General features: G+C 44.4%; 1 protein-coding gene across 1 annotated transcript in view; it reads right to left on the bottom strand.

Moving 5' to 3' along the window:
- Window positions 1–8053: 8053 nt before the first annotated feature.
- The window catches only part of RGL1 (ral guanine nucleotide dissociation stimulator like 1), a 117795-nt gene continuing 107050 nt past the window's right edge, over window positions 8054–18798 (bottom strand). The window contains exons 16-18 of the mRNA XM_063107083.1: window positions 18364–18618; window positions 12751–12865; window positions 8054–10358 (exon numbers count right to left, since the gene is read on the bottom strand). Of these exons, the coding sequence (XP_062963153.1) occupies window positions 10171–10358; window positions 12751–12865; window positions 18364–18618 (558 nt within the window). The 3' untranslated portion in view covers window positions 8054–10170. The remainder of the gene's footprint in view (window positions 10359–12750; window positions 12866–18363; window positions 18619–18798) is intronic.

Genomic DNA, 18798 nt, shown 5'->3' with positions numbered 1-18798 from the left:
CTGGCCCAACAACCCGAGCTTCGCATTCATGGGTGGGGGCCCTTGGGAGCAGAGCCCATGGGTGGGGCTGCTGTGTGTACAGGCTTAGTGCTGCCTGGGGGAAGGCCGCCCGGTCTCAGGATGACACTGCAGCTTGCCTTCCGCAGGACACCAGCCTCGGCCTCCCTCCCTGACGTTGCTGAAAGTCTTCTACACTGACTAATAAGCCAGCAGGCTGAGGAAAGGGGTTTCGTCCGACTCCAATTTTTACTGCTTAGACATAGCTGTCCGAGCTTGACTCTTGCCTTCTAGAAAAAAAGAAAGGGCATCTGGGAAGCTGGTGAAAAATCCTTAGGTCATTCATAAGATTTCCTTGGGTTTTTGGTATTTTGTTTGCATATTTGAGTGTGTGCAAGTGTGCATGTCTGTCTGTAATAATTTTTTTAATGGGGTGGGAGGTGTCTGTGGATGCTAGGAGTGGAGAAAGATTGAGTTGATTTTTGTGTTGTTTTCTTTAATAAAGAAAATTTTTTTTTCCTTTTCCCTGTCAGCTGGTCTGACGGGTTTAAGAATTCTCACTCTTAAAAGACATTGGACTTAAATACTAGAATTTTCGATCAGGATTGTTCTACTGTGAATGATGTTCTGGCTCTGTTAGCCCAGCTTTTGCTTCTCCCTGCTCAGGTCTGGAATCCCAAGCAACGTTCTTTTCTTGTGAACATTGTGAGCTGCAGATCTAGCACTTCTTTCAAAAAGCCATCTCTTCAGCAATCCAGAGGTTCCTTAACCTCATCATTCATCCTGCTTCCTTTCTAGTCTTATGCCAAGACATTTGACCTTTGTGGTGTCACATGAGGCCTTCAGTACAGAGGCCTTCACCTCTGGCCCTGGTGCCTGCTCTCCGCCTCTGGAGAATAAACCCCGTCTGGATTCCTCTTGAGATCCAAGGTGGGATATTCTGGACAGATACCCCAAACTTTAGCAGTGCTGGTGCTGCTGTGTGGACTGAGCACCTGCAGTTTGCAGAAGACATACCACACGGGCCTTGCTTTGGGTTCACTCAGGCCTGCTGTAGGAACTCTGGAAAACAAGAAAGAGCTGATGTCCCAATACCCTACATTGTCTGTCTTGCTGTGCTCTTTTGGGGTGGGGAAGTGATTAGTTGCTTACATTCTGAAGCTCTTTGTGAAAAATAAAAAAATTTTAAAAAAATACTTAGCTCAAAGCTGTGATTGTTCATTGGTTCCTCAAACACCGATCAATGCCCTGCACTGCTAGGATTTCCAGGTCTGCACTGGACCAAGGATGTCAAAGGCCAAAGATGACCGTCACTGCTATGTGATCCTCCTGGCAAGTGAGGGAGGGTGGTTACTGCCCTTCCTGTGCAGTAAGGATTATTTTAGAGTGATGGGTACTAGTGAGTAAGTTGAAAAGGATTCTAGGGTACAGAACGACAGAGTTGTCCCCAGGGGGAAGATGCTGAGGGAGTTGTTCATCTTACATTTTGTGCTATAGGTCCGACTATCCTTTCATCAAAAGATACTGAGATGATGGTCCAAGGCCAAAGATCCTTTTCCTGGGGAACGCAACAAAAAAAGAGAAGTCATGTTGGCCTCAGTGACCTCTTGAATTTTGGATCAAGCTTCTCTCGAATATCAACAAACCATGTTGTGAGCACTGTCTTGGTTCAGGCCTTGTGCTGGGCACTGAGACACTCAGAGGACTAGGTAAGGTCCCCACTGCTGTGGGATCCATGGTCTGGTGAAAGAGCCATGTAGGCAGGTAGCTGCCAAACAGGGTGGCTTTCTTTCAGAGACTGGAACAATATGACCTGTAGGACCCCAGAGAACCTGATTCTGCTGAGAAAGACCATTGGGCCAGGTTTGCTGGGGAGGTGACATTTGTGTTGGTATCTCGAGGACGAACGGGAGTTGAGAAGAGAGAGGAAAGTTGTGCGTGGTGGGTGGGGATGTGTTCTGGGCAGTGGGAAGGACGACTGTGGAAAGATCCATCTGAGAGTGATGGGGAACTCAGCATGACGGGAGAGTGAGATGTGTGTTGTGGTTGACGACAAGAGACAAGACAGTAACGATGGAGAGGGGAGTTGGCTCCCTTCCCTCTCTAGGCTGTCTTGTCATAAATGCAAAGGCCACGGTTTCTGGGAGAATTCTAGGTTTGGCTACTTTCCTGCTAGATGATGGAGAGTTTTCTGGTAAAATATTGGTGTCTAAAACAAGGAACGTTCCCATTCAGCTACAAACTTGGGAATCTTACGGTTTTTGACTTATGGTTGGAACAAATCCCTCCAACTAGTAACTGTGAAACAATGAGTCTTCCCAGGCGACCTCCCACAATATGTTTTTAAGACATTCCCTCCAACTACACGGAGGGCGAAAAAAAAGACCCAGAGGTGATCTCCATGACTGATACGAAATGAATTCCCTAGGAGTTAATTAAGGACACAGAAAAGTTAAAACGAGGCTACTCATTTGAGAAGAAACTGGCATGGACTGGGTGATACGTTCAGAAAACTAAGAGCAGGCAGCCTTGGGAAGAATCACTGCTCTCATATTACGTTGTGTGGTGATGTTTACTATCCCAGGGAGCACCTGCTGTCCCCAGACGCGTCCTCATTAGACAGGGCAGAGGGTGGAGGCTGCCTGAGGCCCTAAGTCAGTGCAGGGCTGAAGCAGGACCGGGAATCTCACCAGGTTTTTCTCTTTGCTTGCTTGGAGGAGAGACGTAATGATGGTGGGCTTTAGTACACTATGATACAAAAGAGTACGTAGAAAATGATGCCTCCTCCTATCACAAGGACAGAACAAGAGGAATTTAGGAAGAGTTTATCGACAAAATTATTGGACACAGAATGGGATTCCGAGGCAAATGGTGGAATGGCTCTATTACCGTTTGTTGTTGGGCAGGAGAATGGCCTCCTTTCTGCTCTGTGAATTACCTCAAATGGCCTTTTTTTTTTTTTTTTTTCTTCCACCCCTAGATGTGTTAATACTCAGATGACCTTTGCTTGGTCTGTTCCTGGGACACCAGCTGTGTCACTCCCAGCTCAAAGCCATCCTCCCGTCTGCCCTCGAAAGGGGTGGAAAGAGTGAAGAATCGTCTCCGAGGGTTGGTTTCTCCTTATTTTTCATTTACTCGGTTTATTTTCATGCCACTCCCTGTAGTTTCTTCAGTTCGGCTCATCTGGAATGGACACTTTAATAAAATTGCCTTGTGTGAGCAATTCCAGGGCCTGCAGGGCACCTGCTTCACAGCCTCCATGGGTCCTCTGGGCATTTCCCCTGCTAGACACCACCAGGCCGAAGTCTGGGTTCTTGCTCGAAGGGGAATTTGACTTTCAGGGTGGCGTGAGTAGCCCTCTGTTCTTCAGAGAAGCTTAGAAAATAATCAGTGACAAAGTATCCTCTCCCAAAAGGAAATTAAAAGTTTGGAGCAGACCCCCAGACAAGAGTTGAGTTGTCCAAGTGCTGACGGTGTGGGCTAAAGGGTTTTAACTGCTTTTTTAAAAAGCCAGCATGAATTGTGAAGACTTGGAGTGGAGGATATTGTTGTTCAGGCTGGGCACAGAGGAGGACACTGTGCACAGAGCTGAGTGCCCGGGGACAGAGTGGTACATGCAGTCCTTTGAGAATGCGAGGGGTGGGAGAGAGGCAGCTTCTAGAGCGGCACACAGAGCAGAGCGCTGCTGTCCAGAGCCGAGTTCCAGTGGGAAGTGCAAGCCAGGAGACAAATTCAGGCCTGTTGCAGACAATGATACCAGTGCACAGGCCAGAACAGAGCGGGAACCAGGGGGAAATGGTGGCAGGAAGGAGGCTTAAAATGGAAGTGGTGACAGTCCGGTCCTTAAAGAGACAATTTTATCCTGTTAACCTGCAAAAATGGGAGAGATTGAGGTGGTGTTGAGCTGAGCAGCCTGCAAAGGGACAGATGGGATATACAGTGCCCCCAAAGCCTGTGGAGCAGCAACAACTCAAAGTCACCCATCTGAATTGGTCCTGGACAGGGCCTTTGGAACCAAGCACCCCTTCCTGCTGGAGAGATGCAGGGCCTGGATGGACATGGAGAGGGGAGGATCCGGAGCAAGGAGCTGGGCTTCTGATAAGAGACCGTGTCCCTCCCTGGCCACAGAGGGGACCTGAGAAGGTGGGTGCCCTGCTGGGAGCCCTCCTGGGAGTCACTGGCAGCTCTGTGTGGGGACAAATCTCTTCGTCTCTGAGAGGCATGCTCCTGCTCAGGGTGCTCCACATCAGCAGCCTCTTCTGGAAAAGGCTGGCCAGCGAGGCTGTGCAGGGCCCACGGTCCTGCCTCCATGAGCCTCTTTGTGCCGTGACTGTGGAATAAACAAACTGCAAAAACCCTGGATGTCCTGAAACTCCACGAGTCATTATTTCCCCATAGCAACAGCTGGCTGAGATTTTCCCAGGGTGCTGTTCCAAGCTTTGGAGTTCCCCTCTCAGAATCTCACATCTGGACCGTTTGGCTCAGTCAGGAAGGAGGCTGGAGGACTTCCCTGAAGACATAACTTCCCGTACTCCAGAAGCTTCCCAGGAATAAGAGCAGCTAACTCTTATATTAGGCACCAAAGTGAAAAGTGCTTCCCCTGCAAGTGCTGTGTAATTTACTACTCCATGAAACTCAAGAGGTAGGAACTATTATTAATCCCTACTTTTCAATAAGGCTATAGTTAGGTAATGTAACTTGCCTCGGGTAGTAAGTGGCCTGGCAGTCAGACCTGGGCAGTCAGATCCCACCCGCCCCAAACTGCAAGTGCATCCACTTCAAAGCTACAGTGGATAATCTGTCTTGATTCTTGTTTTCTTACTAACATCTAATGTTTCCATCTCAATCTCTCTCTCTCTCTCTCTCTCTCTCTCTCTCACACACACACACACACGCACACGCACACGCAGCCTTATATATAAAGGAGCTTGTGGCTCCACCCCGTGTCTACTTCAACTGTGAAATCTCATATATTGATGATTTAGCTCATACTGTAAATCTTCAGATAACATTTTGCTGGAGGCTTGGATGTTAGGCATTGCATAAACAAGGATAAAGAAATAGCTGTTTATGGGCAAGCTAACAGTCTTGTTTAGAATGCTTCTCCCATTTCAAACCTGTTATTTTGTTGGGGGTTTTTTTAATGGCAGGAGCAATTCAGAAAGTTTAAATTATTCACTGTCCTTTTTTTTTTTTGTCTTTTTTGTGACTGGCCGGCCACACCGCGCTCAGCCAGTGAGCGCACCGGCCATCCTTATATAGGATCCGAACCCGCGGCGGGAGAGCTGCTGTGCTCCCAGCGCCGAACTCTCCCAAGTGCGCCACGACCCTGTTGTCTTTTTTTAAAAGTCATACTAGTACATCTTTTTCTTCTCATGTAAGAAATTGGAACTGTAGCACAAAATGTTGCTTTGTTATTAAACAATAGTGGGAATAAAAATGATTTATTAGAAGCTTAGTGATAAAGCCCTTGGATTCTGCTGACTTGCAAAGAGGCGGAGCCAGGAGGTCCTAGAGCTGGCTGTCCTGATGGCACCTGAGCCCCCATCACATCTCCTCCTGTGTTAACCCTTATTCAGTCAGTGCTTTTGCTAGGAGGTTGTCCCCTGCACCACCCCTGTGGGATGGCCGAGTCCATAATCAGGAATGGCTCCAAGTCCCAGCTGGGGAGCTAACGCACAATAATCCTAATTGTCATGGCCCTGCTTCCTCATCTGTGAGATAGAAATAATGCTCAGGATAATAGGTAGCACTGCTCTGCCCAGCAGCAGAATGTTTCTTGGAGACTTTGAAGAACCAACCAGATGTCCACCTGACCAAGACAGCCTGTGTGAATTCACGTGATGGGAAGGCTGGGGATGGAGCCGACAGATCCCAGGGCTTCTCTCCAGCTCCACGAAGCTGTGGAGGAGGGTCTGTTGGGAAAGCCACCTCGATCAATTCAGCACCCATCCCAGTGTGACATGCAGAGCGGGGTTGGATAACTCAGAGCCCTGCCCCAACCTGGGGCAACTTAACTGTGCTGGGCCTTGGCCCATATCTGTAGTATGAGGGCACTGACTACATGATTTAGAATATGCCTTCAGACTCTTAAGATTACCTGCATTGGATTCCTCAAACTATTAAATAAGCAAATTGCCTCCACACATTTCTGGGTAGAGAGGTTGAGAAACCATACCCAAGAATGGTTTCCAAATTCTGAGTCTAAAATAATTAAAATTGCCTGGCTTGTATTTGATTTGGTGGTTTATGTGTAAACACTTTAAATTTCCTAGATTTTTTTTTTTTTTTTTTTTGTCTTTTTCGTGACTGGCACTCAACCAGTGAGTGCACCGGCCATTCCTATATAGGATCCGAACCCGCGGCGGGAGCGTCACCGCGCTCCCAGTGCCGCACTCTCCTGAGTGCACCACAGGCTCGGCCCCCTAGATTTTTTTTAATTGACATACTACTACATCTGTAAAGTAGCTCCTAGTTTCATCAAAGCAAGGACCACATTAGAAGCATGTAAATTGGTCATAAGTGGACTGCATGCTAAAAATTGACTAGATCGAGGCTAATTCTAGTTCTAGTTCTAAATTGCTCTTTCTGGTATTTTCTCCTTTGAGCATCTTTCTTTAGCTTCTCCTTTTCTCTGAGCAACTGCATCTCATGTCCTTGCTCCTGTCTCTTCCCCCACATCTGCTGATGGTGGACAGATGAACAAAGCTGTGCACCCTAGGAGAGATGGTGTCCCTCTGCGGCAGGGACAGTAGTGCTCATCAACTCCTCCAGGTGACCTCCTGCATTTCCCACCTCCCCTGCACTTGGATGGGGACCATGGACTGGCCCGTGGACTGGGAGGGAAAGTGATGTGTCACTTTGGTCTAAAGCAGTTATGAATTATTCATGCTCTCTTTACCGTCACTGTGACAATAGCAGAGTTGCCAGATGGAAACTGCCAGATCCTTGAACCTGTTAGAAGAAGACCACTAAGCGGAGCTGCCTGACTTGCCTTATACTGTCACATGAATGAAAAAGTAAAACTGTCTTCAGTTACTGAGATTTCTTGGATTGTTATTTCAGTCTAGCCTAGCCCAGCCGAGCCTAATACATCCTTTCCAGAGGTATTTCATTTTAAGAGAGATTCTAAGGGAAACAGCAATGCAAAACACAGTGAAAATAACTTCTCATAGTGGAATTGTAGGCATCTATAGAAAAAGAGGTTTGGCATCAGGGAACCACTGAAATCAGGGCACATAAGCAATACTGTGGGCCTCCCAATGACCTGTGCTGCAGGAGGAATTTGAAAATATTCCAAAAAAGGAAATTCTAAGACATCATTCCTGCAAACAAGTGACAAAACTAGGGAACCAGTTATCTGGAATGATCCTGAAAAAACAGTCACCTAGTGCCAGAGATAGAAATCCCTTTTTTCTGCCTCACTCCATATTATCAATTCCTACTATTATAATATCTTTGGCTTTCTATAAAATCCCACAAGGGCACCTAGAAAATTTGACAATTTGGGTACATTTAGGAATCCATTGGAAAATAACTCTGGGAACGTTTTTGGAAATAATATGATAAGTGACAATACTATGTGTCTGTTGAGTGAAGTCAGCCTCAGACTGAATGCCTTTTGGGAAGAACTATCCAAATGGTAGCCATCACAGAATGGGACAAAGTCCTACTTGGATTCTCTCAGCTGGATTTTATAAAGAGTCCTCACTGCATGACTCCTAAGAATGGCAAGCTAGCAAGGCATCATCTTTCACAGCAGTTTCCTAAGGACATCGTTCTTTCCCGCAAATGCTCATAACACTTGCCAGTGGGGAGGATCCCCTCTGAACTGCGCCACTGGCTTTCCCTCTGCTCCCTCCAACCGATCCAGAGTGGGCTTCCAAAAAGCTTATTGACATTTCTGGAACCCAGACCCCACCTGATTAATACTCCAGATACAATCCCTTTGGGTCCGGCAGCACATGCCAACCAAGTCCCAAACCAGTTTATTAGTTTAACCAAAAGGTAAACAGATGATGGAGATGCAGAAAGACAAGCATGCAAGCAGCTGAAAGCATGACCAAGCTGTCTGCCGGGAAACAAACAGAAGACATTTAAAGTGGCATTAAATAAATGAGGCTATGTTTTATCTACTTGGAATTTCCATTGTCTTTAAAAAAGGTAAATATATATATATATTTTTTACATTGCAGTATATAAATCTAGACTCTACATATACAGTATAAATACACAGGGCAAGCACATGGGCACAACATGGATGTTTTGGTAGCCACACCATAAACCAGGCCAATAGTTCTGTGTTTTTTTTTGACCTTCGCACCAAGAAAATCAGGCTAAGGCTACATTTACTTCGATCTCCATGACAACTGCCGCCCTTGCCATCTCTCCTCTGGGCACAAAAACACAAATTGGACAAGCTTCACAAACAGAAGAAAGTGCTTTTGACTAGTTGAAACCCAGTCAGTCTTTACAATGCACAGTCCGATCTCCTGGAAAGACCAAAGGAAATCTGAGGACTTCCTGGATTATTCTTTGGTCCATTACCACAAATCTCTAAACTTTCCCTGGTGGTTCTCGCAGAATTCATATGGCTATTTTACATAACAGAAATCCCACGTGACCTTTGGGAGCTTTACCACAGGATTAGATGTCAAAGCTCCATGTTACAATCTATACTTCATATTCTGGGTTCATTCTCTTTATTTTTGGAATTAAAACTGGTATTTTAAGAATTTTTTTCCTAAAAAGGACAACATCCTGAAAGTGCTTCTTACATATGTCAACATCCTACATATGGCTTTTTAGTTCTAACCCTAGCACAGCTCATAATTAGAAGGGAGAGTGTGATGGTGTTACTAGAGACAAAAATGTCACTCGACAGTGACACTGTGATGGCAAATGTAGGGACATGGAAAGAAAAGTCACTGATTCCATCTGGAAGAATGCACCTCTTTGAGAAATGATTTAGATAATATATGCAGCCCCTCTTCTTTCCCCAGGACTAGGCACAGTAATGCTATAAAAGTTAACAAGTAAAACAGATGCTGATATCAGCAGGGGACATCTTCCAGGGGGCTACTAACAGGGCAGTCACTGTTAGTAGAAATGATCAAATGGGGTCAACCGCAGTAGAAATTTCTACACCTGAGGAACAAATTGCACGTATAATATAGAGGTTCTAGGATCCAGATGGCAAAAGACTCCAGACATACAGTTTTACATGCAAAAGGCGATCAGAAAAGGCAATGAAGGAGTGGCATTCCAAGACAGGTAAGAGTCCAAGTGAGACACCATTCTCTTGCACTTTCTTTTCTGGCTAATAAGTTACCAAAGAACACAGCTATTTGTGCAGTAATGATTATGGTATGTTCTTTAGAGGAGAAAACAGAAACACAACGGGATTGCCAGAAATCGAGACGGGCTTGTATCGACTCCAGAGGTGTCGTGATGGCTAGGCCAGTGGGACAGATGGGCCTCCGAAGCTCCTCCTGGCCCTCCCTAAGGTAGCAGAAAGCGGCAGATGCAGGCAGAGGTTGAAGGCCACTGACTCATCCAAACCCTTTGCAAAAGTGGCCTTTCATTCAGCCTGTGGCAGTTCCAGCCTCTGCAGTTGTTTTTATCTGGTGGCACTTGATTGAGAAAGTAATCCTCTCCCTTTATAAAAATAAAGTTTGGGCTTCTTATAATACTGGCACAAAGGACACTCTGTATTCTTAGGATTGAGTCCATTTACTTGGAAGGTATGAGACTAGGTTCTCAGTTCCTTCTATTTCCCTGTAAAAAGTGACCTCAACTTCCCAGGCTATTGTGCAAATTTGTATTTTCATAGTCCAGAATATCCCATAAAGTCCCTCGCATACTTATACACACACACACACACACATCCCTACCAAAGATGTGTACATATATATATTTATAAATGTGGATAAATTTGCATTTCAGTCTCAAATAGGTCAAAGAGAATCAGTGAATCGCTCATCCTTTTCACGTCTAATTCATTTCCAATTGCCCCACAATGCCTATCACAGAGCTTTGCACACCACAGGTATGCAATAAATATCTGCTGACTTCGCCAACGATCCTCTAACACTGGATGGTAGTTGCAATCACCATGGCCTGTTCTTAGCCCCACTGTGCCTTTGGCAGCCAAGGGGCCACTGGTCCCTTCCTTCAGAGGGTGATTTTGCTGTGTCTGTTGCTCCAGCAGCCCCGTTTAGCTGTCCTGGGCAATGTCAGGCTGGTGCGGCTGCGCAGTTTCACTTGCTCGTCCATGGAGTTCTTTTTGCGTAAAATGAAGTCAAAGTTCACCTGGCTGTTCATGGCATAAAAGACGTTTGCTGAATCTGGGATCACGAGTTCTGAAAAAGTTAAGGAAAGAAAAGGTAGTCATCTTGTGGGGGTCAGTCCAGCATTAACAGGGGCAGGTGTAAATCTTGCCCCAACACAAGGCTGGGACAACGGCCCTCTGTCCCCGGACTGTGACCTGAATCAGAGAGTGACCACCACCACCCCCCAAGTTGGTCCCAACAATTTCTTAATCCCAATTTTAAAAAACTAAGTGCAAATTAAGATTTTGGAAACTCATCCCATGAATGAAATATTTAAATCCAGAATGTTATAGCCAGAAAAAATTTCCCTGGGAATCATAGGCCAAGAGAAGATAAAGGACATTTCCAAGATCACAGCTAGTGAACAGCAGAACTGGGAACAGAACCCAGGTCTCCTTCCTGTGGTTCATTCCCCCCACCCACCCGCCGCCCCCGGCATGTACCTTTTCTCAAATACCAAGAGAATCAAATGATAAATAAAAAAATGGAAAATCTACAGTGTTTTCCAGAACATTTTACTTGGAATATCAGAATATTTTTTGAAGTAATCCCAAGTCAAACCAGAATTTTATTCCATTTGAGTCACTGCTTTGTCCAGAGCCTGAATTTCAAAATTAAGCAGCATCTGTGTAAGACAGTGTAGCTCTGCTAACATTTAAGCTATTTTCAACTCCAATGATTCCCAACTAGCTATCTGCAACTTCTGAACAAGGGTTGTTCCAAGTGTAATATAAAATTAATCAAAGCAAAGTTATTTTCATTCACTTTATTATTGAAAGAAGATATATAGTATTTAGAACTCAGGAGAAACGGGGATCAAAAAAAACAGACAGAATAAGAGGTAAAATGTGCAAGTCCAGCTTGTGGCAGTGTGGTGGGGACCCAACCACAGAGGCACCTGATGGCAGAACTGATTTAAGTACGTGATCCTTTAGGTAACTTTAGACACTTAGATCCTACAGTAAGACTGAGGCAATCAGGTTCTAAGTGACTCTGGTACATTATGTGCACAAGTGTTCCAGAAAGAAGAACCCCCTCGAAGTGTCCCCATGCTCCTGCCCACACATTCCGGGTCAGTAATAATATTCCTCACAGTGATATACCACTTAGCATTTCCCCAAAGCACTTTTGGGTACATTATTTCCTGTTATCTTCAGAATCATCCTGTGACGGACTGTCTCCATTTAACTAATTAAGGACCATGGCCAGGGAACGTCATGTGCTGGTCTGAGACCACACAGATGGTGAGCAGAGCTGGGACCAGGCTATATCATGAGACTCCTGGGTCTTCAGACCCACAGGCCTCACTTTAGCACCATGTTGTGGGCAACATAGTAAAACTTAAGAGACAATTTTTTAGGCTTAGAATTTTATCTGTCACTATATTAAAAGGTTATAACTGAGAAAGTTTTGTCCCTCAACCTAGGGCTCAGCTAAATAAATGAAAAAACTTCCAAGAGGAAGTTGAAAAAGAATTTCCTAGAGGCTGTAACTTTTAATCTCTAGGCAAAAGTACTATTCTAATTTCAGCTACTCTCCCCTAAACCCAAAACACAGTCCTGGGTGACCTGTTGGTCCCCTACCTCCAATTTGTGTAATTCCTCTTTTCATCTGTAGGGGGTGCTGCTTCCTGGTGAGCAGAGCCCTACATCAGTCACTTGCAACGGTCAGTGTTGGGTCTGTCAGCAGACAGGGATCACCTCAGTCCGCAATATATACTGCTTCTTCTGCTCTTAGAGAAGAGATTTATTCTGACTGAGTCACTTGCTATGTGACATGACAGGGTAGAAAGGAGTTATCAACCAACCTGTCTCTTCTCAGCAAACGTAACCTCAATTCAAATTAGCAACTAGATATCTTGAGGTTACGGTAAAGACCCAAAGAGTCTTTCATAAAAGGGATTTCTTTAGATACTGGGTTCCCAGGATATACTGAAGCATTTCACAGATCACAGTTTTTTGCCTCAGTAAATGTGAGGCAAAGAAACTTCAAACTGGAAGTTTTTGCCACGTGAAGACTGATCATGAGTAAAGATAAAGTCTTTTACAAATGATTAGCTGAACCAATGAGAAATTATTACAGGAACTGCTAAATGTCAGGGTCACACACAGCTGAGAAACACATTATTGGGTAAAGGAGGTACCTGGCCATCTGCAAAGTCCAATGGACTCCCCACTGACTCCTGGCACAGGGAGAGACTTCCTAGAAAAGTGCTGATGAGAAGTGTATGAAGAAGGGGCAGGAGGAATGCTCAGCAAAAGCGCAGGGAGAACACAAGCTGGGGATAGAGAGCAGCTTGAGACACACTACAAGTGAGGCGTCGGCATGGCTGTTCGCCCTTGCACTGTATCTATTTTCTAAAACTGGGGAGCATTATGGACATGCTGCTAGCCACCTGTCTTGAGAAGGAACACACGCCCACCTTTGTCCTCTGAGATGACCTGCACCAGCTCATACTCCTCAGCGGGGTCCGAGTCCAGATTGTGCTTCAGCATTGCTCTCTGGATCACGGCAGGGGTCTTATCCTGGCTGGTCAACTGCAAAGACAATGCATGGATTTGTAAAGTATTTAGCTTCGTGTTTCCTGAGACAGTTTTCTTGACCCTCTTCTTGCTGTCTGTGAATGCATGCCTGTCCGGGAAGAACGGACTAGTGGAATGAGAGTGGAACTGAGAGCCAGGACTCCTGGGTTCTAGTCCTGGCTCCACCCGTAGCAAAAAGATGATGAGCAAACCACCTAATCTCTCCAAGTCACAGTGTCTTCCCCTATTAAAAGGGAGAGAACAGCTGCCTCACCTATCACCCCACACCAGTTGAGGTTCCAACGAAAGGATATATATGAGGGGGTTAGGAAAACTGTAAAGTGTTATCAGTCCTGTGCCGGAATTATCCTCAGATGGTGAACTGCTGCTAGGGCACTGGTTAGCACCTGTGGGATGGAATAGCTACAGTTCTACCCATTGACCGTTCCAAAAAGCACAAGTGACCCTATGATCCAGCAATCCCATTTCTAGGCATTTACCAAGAGGGATGAAAACATATGTCTACAAAAGAACTTGTACATAAATACTCAGAATAGCGCCAAACTGGAATCAACCTGGATCTCCACCGACAGAGAATAAAGAAATAGTAACATATTCACAACAGAACACTACTGAGCAACTGAAAGGAACGAAGAACTGACACATGCAACAATGTGGATAAATCTCAAAAATAACATGTTAAGTAAGAGAAACCAGTCACCAAAGATTACATACTATTGGAGTCTATTCTTTCAAAGCCAGGAAACACTAGTCTGTGGCACTAGAAAACTAACGTCAGGGTTGGGGGATTAACTGCAAGGGGCACAGGGAATTGGGGGGGATGATTAATGTTCTTTACCAAGGTTTGTGGTTACACGGATAAATATAGTTATTGAAACTTAAGTGTTCTGTGAGCACTTAAGAGCTGTGTATGTAATTGCATGTAAATTACTCATCAATAAAATCAGCTTCTAAATGTTTCAAAAGCACAAGTAAAGGTTCCCCTCTTCCCCAGTTCTGATTTTCTCCCTTTCACCTCTGCCCACAGCCAACTATTTGGAGGGTACTCAGGGCAACATGAAAAGCAGGCTGACTTATGTACTATGCCCTGGGTGATTCTTTAAATTTAAAAGAAGTGAATGAAAACTCAGATTACTCTCACTTAAAAATAAAAGCTCTTCTCACCAGGAGGTAAGAGGACTGCAGAAAGCAAGACACACGAACACACACACACACACACACACACACCACACACACACACACACACACCACACACACACACACACACACACACACACACACACACACACACACACACACACACACACACACACACACACACACACACACACACACACACACACACACACACACACACACACACACACGAAGTCTGATTTCCTCCAAGAAACTGTCACTGCGAGTCTGAGTATGGTGGTGCCTAGACGCCTTCCTCGGATCGGAGGGGGACAGCAGCTGGCATTTGTGATTCAATAAACAACAAGCATCACAATGGGGTCCTTGTAAGCAACAAAGACCTCGTTCCTTTGTCTATAACCAAAACATCTGGCAAATCCATTTACAAGGGAAAAACAGGTGTACATCAACTTCTAATGGAGGAAAATACTTTTTTTGATAGTCTAAAAGAAATACTCCCAAAGCTGGGTCACAGTGGACTAGCAGTGGAAAGCTGAAGGAGAAAGGACGTCATTCAGGGGACGGATGTTAGGCTAAAGTGCGTTTAAGTTTTCAAACTTAAACCTCTTATTTAAAGAGAAAGCCAGGCTACCCTCATTTTCTTTACCTTAAAACGTCCCCCGGTGTGTCCAAATGAAGACGGGCTGGCCAAGGGCTTTCCTTGGGTGTTTATCACTTTGTACCCATAAAAGCTACTGAGGGGAACTAATGATAACAATTGATATTAACAGCTCATGGTGATATATTGAATCAGTACAGTCTAATATATAATGTGAGCCACATAACTAATTAAAAATTTTTAGTAGCCACCATTAGAAAGTTTTTTAAGTAAAATTAATTTTAATATTATGTTTTATTTAACCCAACACATCCAAAATATTATGTAAGCATATAACCAATACAAAAATTGTTAATGAGATACTTTACTCTTTTTGTACTAAGTCTTCAAAATTTGGTGTATATTTTACACTCACAGCCTGTCTCAATTTGGACTACCACTATTTCAAATGCTCAATCGCCACACGTGGCTAGGGGCTACTGTACTGAATGGCACAGTATTGAATGATGTTTGGGTGTTGCCCTCACATACCTTCCTATGACAATAAACACTGCATTCCCTATTTAAGATATCTCAGGAGGCAGACTCTGATTGACATATTGGAGAGAAATAACATTTATAAATAGTGATGGGTATGGTGGTAAAAGACATTTATTCACGGACGCCAAGGAGATGACTTTACAAGGGTTAAAGTGGTGTTTCTCCTACTTTCTATGGAAGGACCTGGACTCAGAGGACATTAGTAGCTCCTGCACATCAAGTCCTCTAGGCAAGCAGCTCTAAATACTCAGTCTATGGCCCCTGGAGTCCCTGAGATCTTTGAGGGGATCCATGAGAATAAAATTATTTCCATAATAATACTAAGATGTTGTTTGTCTTTTCGCTTGTATTGACATTTGCATTGTTAATGCAAAAGCAATAGTGGATGAAATTGCCAGCACCTTAGCACATACTAGAAAGTCATTGTTTTCTTCAGTATCCTGTACTCACAGTTAAAAACAAAAACAAAAGAAAGCCCAGGTTTATTAAGAATGTCCTTGATAAAGGAGTAAAAGTTACTAATTTTTAAAAATCTTGACCCATGAAGAATATCTACAATTATCTTTAAAAAAGCATTAAAATACTCTTCCCTTTTCAAACTCTACATGTCTGTGTAGTTCATTATATACTTAAACCAAAACAACATATCTAAACAAATATTCCAGAATATTTGCAAAAACATAAAACAATGCTACTCTTCTCATTCAGTAATTTTTGGGAAAAAATTGATATTTTTCATTAAAAAATATAATTTACATTAACATGCAATGTGTTCATTATTATTTTAAAAGAATGAATAAATATTTTGAAAATTTCTCAGTTTTAATATCTAATGTGATAAATATCAATAGTCACAACCTATACAGCCTAAAGGTCTTTGGAATACTCAACACTCTTTTGGAGTGTGAAGGGGTCCTGAGACCAAAACGTTTGAGAAGTGCTACTCTAGGCCAAACCTGGATTGAATGATTTCCCTCCTCTGGTCAAGAGCACAGAGTACAATAAATTTCACAGGGGAATTACTGTGGAGGAAAGTTTCTCATTAGAAGCCCTAACAAGAGAACGAGACACTAGACCAGAGTGTCGTCGCTCCACAGTAAGCCTGGGAGAGGGGCCAGGAGGATTTTTATGAAAGGTGAGTGGCACCACCCTGTGCAATATAAAGGGCCACAGGAAGGAGGTGGCGGAAGTCGTGATTCACACAATGGCTGCCCATGTACTGAGGAAGGAGGAATCTAGGAATTATCTGTTAGCCTCCCTCCCAGCACTCAGAAAACACACACCGTCTGAGACCCCTTCAGGGAAGTGGGGGTTTGTGAAATACCTGAGCTACTCAGTCCTCCCCAGACAGAGCAGAGCACACGCTGGCCAGGCATGTCCCAAAGCATAACCATTTGGTGTACAAATCCGTGCTGTCATTCAGAGGCACCTAAGAGTTCCATAGAAAGAACTTCTCTCTGATCAGCATATGTACGAGAAGTCATGTGAATAGACCATGCTGGAAATCCAATAATAACACTGGTGACCTTGGCTTCCCTGTGGTTCTCCTACCTCTACTGCTCCTTGATTAGCCCGTCCCTCACTGCCACCCGAGTTCTGCCTCATCCTACAGTCCTGCACGACCACGTCAACCCTACAAGGCTGGATGGCTCCCAGTATCTGACCCCAGCACCAGCCTCAAACCAACCCATGTTTCTGACCCTTTATTAGATAATACCGTCTGGATGTCCTACTGGTACCTCCAAATTAAATGCCCCAAACCTCCCCCTCCAGTAGTTCCTATGTCACTTGACAGACCCACCAACCACCAAGCGGCCTGGACCAGTCGTCCCAATTCCTCATCTCCTGTAACAGTAACCAAGAGGTTGATAACTAAATGAATGGGTTCTACAATTCTACCTCACAAAAAGCTTTCACAAATACTGATGGCCTCCAGCCACACGACCACCACGCAAGCCCTTCCCATCTCCTGCACGGAATATGACAGCAGTTTCCAAACTTGCTTCCACTCCTCCAATCCAGCCCCTGCACTTCAGCAACAAGTCTCCACAATGCCAGTCACTTTTCCAGCAAACAAATCCCGTCACTACTTAAAAGCCTTCAGTAAGAGCCTATTGCTGCAGTATTAACACAAACTCCTTTGTGTGGGACATAAGGCCTTTAACGATCTGGTCCGGCCTCTATCAGAGCATTTAGCACATTCTGAATAATGCTTGATGACCTCCCTTTTTGATCATAAGTTCCTCAGACACAGAAATGTCTCATTCATCTCCCTATCCCCAAAGCCTGGTCCAATGACTAGTACACAAAATATGTTTAATAAATATTTTGTTGATTCAATGACTGCTTTAGCAAGCTTTTCTTCGGAATGTTGAAAGACGGTGCCTCCATACCACCACGTCATATGCAGACCCGAGCTTGTGAGCACTTGATGTGCCCTCAAAGAGGCGTCATGAAGACAAGGAGAGATGGGCAATGAGCTGTAGGATTTTGCTGTAAAGGAGAATCTGATTTTAAATATATGGTATGCCTAAACTAGAGTTTATTTTTATAATAAACATACCAGCCCTGACACACTCAAGGTTATCGTGAGAGGCTCTGCATGCATTCCAAAAAGACTGCTATTATTAAAAACATCCTTGGGATTGTCCTTAGAAACATGCAGTTTTTACAAGAAGCTTGAAAAGGACAGCCTCGTTTATTTATAAGCGTAACTCCTTACTGACCCAAACAGTACACGTATCTCCAACTTGATCATCCACTTTGTAACCTAGGTCTGATCCAAGTGACTAAACGGCACACAGGTGCCATCAGCGAGCACACTGCTAGCATCCATGGAAATTCAATTAAAAACCCAGACATATAGTTGCACAGAAAGACTCCCAAGAAGACACGGAGCAGGGGCATCTTCCCTGGACTACATTTATACAGTCACCCACATTGGTAATTTCGAAAAGGGTGACACTGACCTGGATAAATATGTTATAGCAATTTTTAAGATGTAAAAATGATATCTTATATGCACTGTTTGTTGGTATATAAATACATCATTAATGTATACCCAGGGAGATTTTGGTATTTACACGCATTCCTTTTGTGCAAACGCACAGACATATATGCTACTACTGTACACATCTAGGGTGTCAGTCTACGTGGCTGACAGGCACAGGTCGACAGCCTGGATGGAAAGCCCCCCTGGTCAGGACGCGCTCCTCACCATGATGCTCTTGTACATGTTGCCGTTATTGTCCTCCACGCTGATGCGGATGATGCAGGTGTCCTCGTTCTGTTGGTTGTAAACAGGAGGCAGCACTGTCGAGGTAATGGACGTCACAGAGACAGAGCGCTTGTGGATTTTAGGGTTGTTGTTGCAGGATGGAGGGGAGGAGAGGGGGTTGACTAAGGACGAAATCCCTGAGGAATTTGTGTCCATGGAATGGATAGAGGAACATGATGAGGAGGACTCAGAGAGCTGGAAGAGGAAACATACCCCAGAAGAAAAAGGAATTATTAGAACCTTAGCCAACAGGGTGCTTTGCAATTTTCAAAGCAGAGGTGGATATCTAGGCTGAGCAACTTCAGTTATATCCTTCACAATGGCCCACAGTATACATATATCTTGTCCCTGGTATAAGCACACACACCCCACAAC

Source organism: Cynocephalus volans, chromosome 8 (assembly GCF_027409185.1).
Source record: "Cynocephalus volans isolate mCynVol1 chromosome 8, mCynVol1.pri, whole genome shotgun sequence".
Taxonomy (NCBI): domain Eukaryota; kingdom Metazoa; phylum Chordata; class Mammalia; order Dermoptera; family Cynocephalidae; genus Cynocephalus; species Cynocephalus volans.
This window is presented reverse-complemented; position numbering and strand designations above follow the sequence as displayed.